Source organism: Microtus ochrogaster, chromosome 19 (genome assembly GCF_000317375.1).
Source record: "Microtus ochrogaster isolate Prairie Vole_2 chromosome 19, MicOch1.0, whole genome shotgun sequence".
Lineage (NCBI taxonomy): Eukaryota > Metazoa > Chordata > Mammalia > Rodentia > Cricetidae > Microtus > Microtus ochrogaster.
This window is the reverse complement of record NC_022021.1, coordinates 4,064,388-4,067,652: the sequence shown is the minus strand read 5'-3', so window position 1 is coordinate 4,067,652 and position 3,265 is coordinate 4,064,388. Positions and strand designations below refer to the sequence as shown.

At 41.1% G+C, this 3,265-nt stretch overlaps 1 protein-coding gene across 3 annotated transcripts in view; it reads left to right on the top strand.

Annotated features, from left to right (window-relative positions):
- Poc5 (POC5 centriolar protein) overlaps positions 1-3,265 on the top strand; it is a 33,323-nt gene that overhangs the window by 10,632 nt on the left and 19,426 nt on the right. For all 3 annotated transcript variants that reach the window (XM_026783795.1, XM_013349639.2, XM_005356457.3), the window contains one exon: positions 1,809-1,985. In XM_026783795.1, coding sequence (XP_026639596.1) covers positions 1,809-1,985 — 177 coding nt within the window. The remainder of the gene's footprint in view (positions 1-1,808; positions 1,986-3,265) is intronic.

Genomic DNA, 3,265 nt, shown 5'->3' with positions numbered 1-3,265 from the left:
TCCTCTCACTCCCCTCTCCCCCCTCTCTCTCTTTATTTTTAATTTTTCTAGAAAACAAAAACCTAAACCTTTAGGTTGCTGAAATGATCTATCCAGTGTCTCAGATTTGTGCTCCTCAGTCTTTAGTGCACATATGAACTGTCTCGATGTATTGTTAACTGTGAGTTGGTACTCAGTATGTTTTAGGTGGGGCCTAAGATTGCATGTTTCTATTACACTCCTAGGTAATGTTTCTGGTTTCTAAACCTTTGAGTTGCAAGGTTTTAAGGAGTTGCTAGGATACTGTATGTTCTGCCACATTTCCCATTTGTTTTAAAGGACTTCTTGATGATGCTCAGTGACGATTGACACTATTTGTCTCTTCAGACCCTAGTGATGACAATAGAGCCTTAGGAGGGCCATATGCCTGGAGTCCCAGCTATTTGGAAAGCTGGGATTGAAGAATCTTTTATGTTTAAAAATATATATACTTTACCAATGCATATTAATTTTATAGCAGCCACATTGTCTGAAGAATCTGAAAGTGGTTTTATTTGGTGATGTTAATAGCCTGCCAATAAAACAGTATTACAGAAATGTTCTGATTTTTGCTATTTTTTTTAATTGAGGGGCTGGAGAGATGGCTCACTAAAGAGCAAAAGTACTGCTCTTGCAGTGGGTTGAAGTTCAATTTCCAGCACCCTGTCAGTGGGTCACAACCTACTGGAACTCTAGTTCCAAGGCGTCTGAAGCCTATGGCCTCAAGGGCACCTACACTCGTGTTCACGTACCCACACAGAGACTTATATGCATAACTTAAATACCTTTTTAAGTAATATGATTTAACTATTCCAAAATGGAGAAGATGAACTTTACTGAAGCATATAGTATGTATTTACATAAAGTTATGATGTTATGAATTCTGTGGTCTATATCTTTCTTAAACTCTAGAAGTGCTCTACCAGCAGTTTCTACCATCCTCCCCTTGGAACAGGTTTCCTGGTGTGGAAATAGAGGACGTCTGTTGCAGTATTGTACAGGCAGCCATTCAAACGACTCTCTGTTCAATTAACCAAGAGTACTTGTTGAAGGTTTTTGTTGTTTTTTAGATGCTCATTGATGGCTTGGTGTTTTTACTCATGCCAGTCAGTAGGGTGAATGGGCTGAGCTCTTTGTTGTCAGGTGACTATTGTGGTAAATTGTTTGGGGCGGGGGGGACCTCAGCTCTATGGTTTCAGCTACCACCATCACCACTAATCAGCCAATCATTGTGCCTCAGTTTAGCTCATATACCTACATTTTTAAACCTGAACCATTTTTTGTTTAAATTTTTTTGACATTTTATGTTTTTAATCTTATGTGTAGGGATGTTTGCCTCCATGTATGTAAGTGCATCCATGCTTGCGGTGCCCATGGGATGACAGAAGAAGATATCAGATTCACAGGACAAGAATTGCATATGGCTAGCCACCATGCAAGTACTAGGAATTGAGCTCAGGTCGTCTAGAAGAGCAGCTAGTGCTCGCAGCTGCTGAGCCGTCTCTCCGCCCCATCTAACCTATGGACATTTAAGTCTGTGACTACAAAGAATGTAGTGAATGAAACCTGAATTTTTTTTAATGTCGTAAGATTTCATACAAAGTAGCATACATTGGGAAACTGGAGAGCCATGGCTGTTGAGCTTGCTAACATCGTTTATTAGTATGCTGGAATTTTTTTCTTTTAATAGCTCTTGTTTTGACCTGCTCTTTTTAATGTTTATTTTCAGTTTAATTTTGAGAGTGGTTTTAAAGAAGAAATGACTTACTTTCAGTATGTTTTCTTTTCAGACAAACATTCTATCTGAACTAAGTAAGTGGAGACTTAACTTTATCGACTGGCACCGTGTGGAGATGAAAAAGGAGAAGGAAAAGCATGCGGCACTTGTGAAGCAACTGTCGAGCCAGATCGCTGACTTGAAGGAGCTGCAGAAAGCCTTTGAAGTTTCCCTCAGAAGGAAGGATGAGGTCCTCTTTTCTGTGCCTCCCTTTAGCGAGACTCAGCAGACGCTCAGTGGAAACACAGTTCTGAGCTGTGACTGTCCTGCTCCCATCAGACAGAGCAGGAAGCGAATATTAGACACGAGGGTAGTGGGCTCCATCTGGAAGCTTTGGTGTTTCATGATGTTTTAAGAGCCTGCTCAATGTAGACACAGACATACAGGTTTTTCTACCTGATCATTTTTGTAACTCGTTAACATCAAGGAGCCAGCATTACCTACATTCTCCATCCTTGTAAATGACAGGATAAGCCTCTCAAATGCTCTCAGTGAGATAAACAGAGGGTAGAGTTCAAACTGGTCCAAGTTTTCTTACCTCCTGATCACATCTTAAGCAGAATAGTGGGCAGTGAGCCTGTGCCCCTGCTGACTCACATCTGTTTATGGATGGGAATGTGCTAGATGTCAAAGGGACGGGGCAGGCGCAACAGCAGCTCACCTTACAAAGCGGCAGGTTTATTATTGCTTGACTCTTTGAGACAGGGTCTTACTGTGTTGCCTAGGCTGGACTCGGTATGTAGCTCAGACTAGCCTCTCAACTGGAAATTCTTCCAGCGGTCTCCCAACTTCTGAGATAATAGACATAATCTATACAATAGGCAAGATGATATTTTTTCAGATGTACAGTTACTGTTCTTTACTGGTGTAGTATAAAATCAAACATTTTGTGTAGTATGCTTTGTTTGAAAGGATTTCTCTATTATCTTCAAAACTCCTAATTTTTCTGACCTTGAAGAAGTATACAAAATGACTATGCTTGCATTCTGTTTATAAAAGTGGATAAAATGAGCAAGCCTTATATCGCCGTCCAACTTAAGACAGTGTAGCGGACAACGTAGAATGCCCTTTCTTATTTAGAAAGCTGGGCTGGGCATTGTGTACATGTAATCTCTGTATTGAAGAGGTGGAGACCAGGAGGGGCACAGGCTCAAGGCCAGATGTGAGCACAGCAAGACTGGTCTCAAAGGGGAAAAGACAAACTAGACCTCAGTGTCTTGTGGGTTTTGTGGTTTACTGAGGTCTTTCCAATGTGTCTTATTTCAGATACATCCAGTCATGCGGTTCTCTGGAAAAACAGTATCTTAGGAGTGAAATGCTTTATTTTAAGGATAGTAATAATGTCATTCAAGAAAACCATTAAGGGGCTGGAGAGATAGCTCAGAGGTTAAGAGCATTGCCTGCTCTTCCAAAGGTCCTGAGTTCAATTCCCAGCAACCACATGGTGGCTCACAACCATCTGTAATGGGG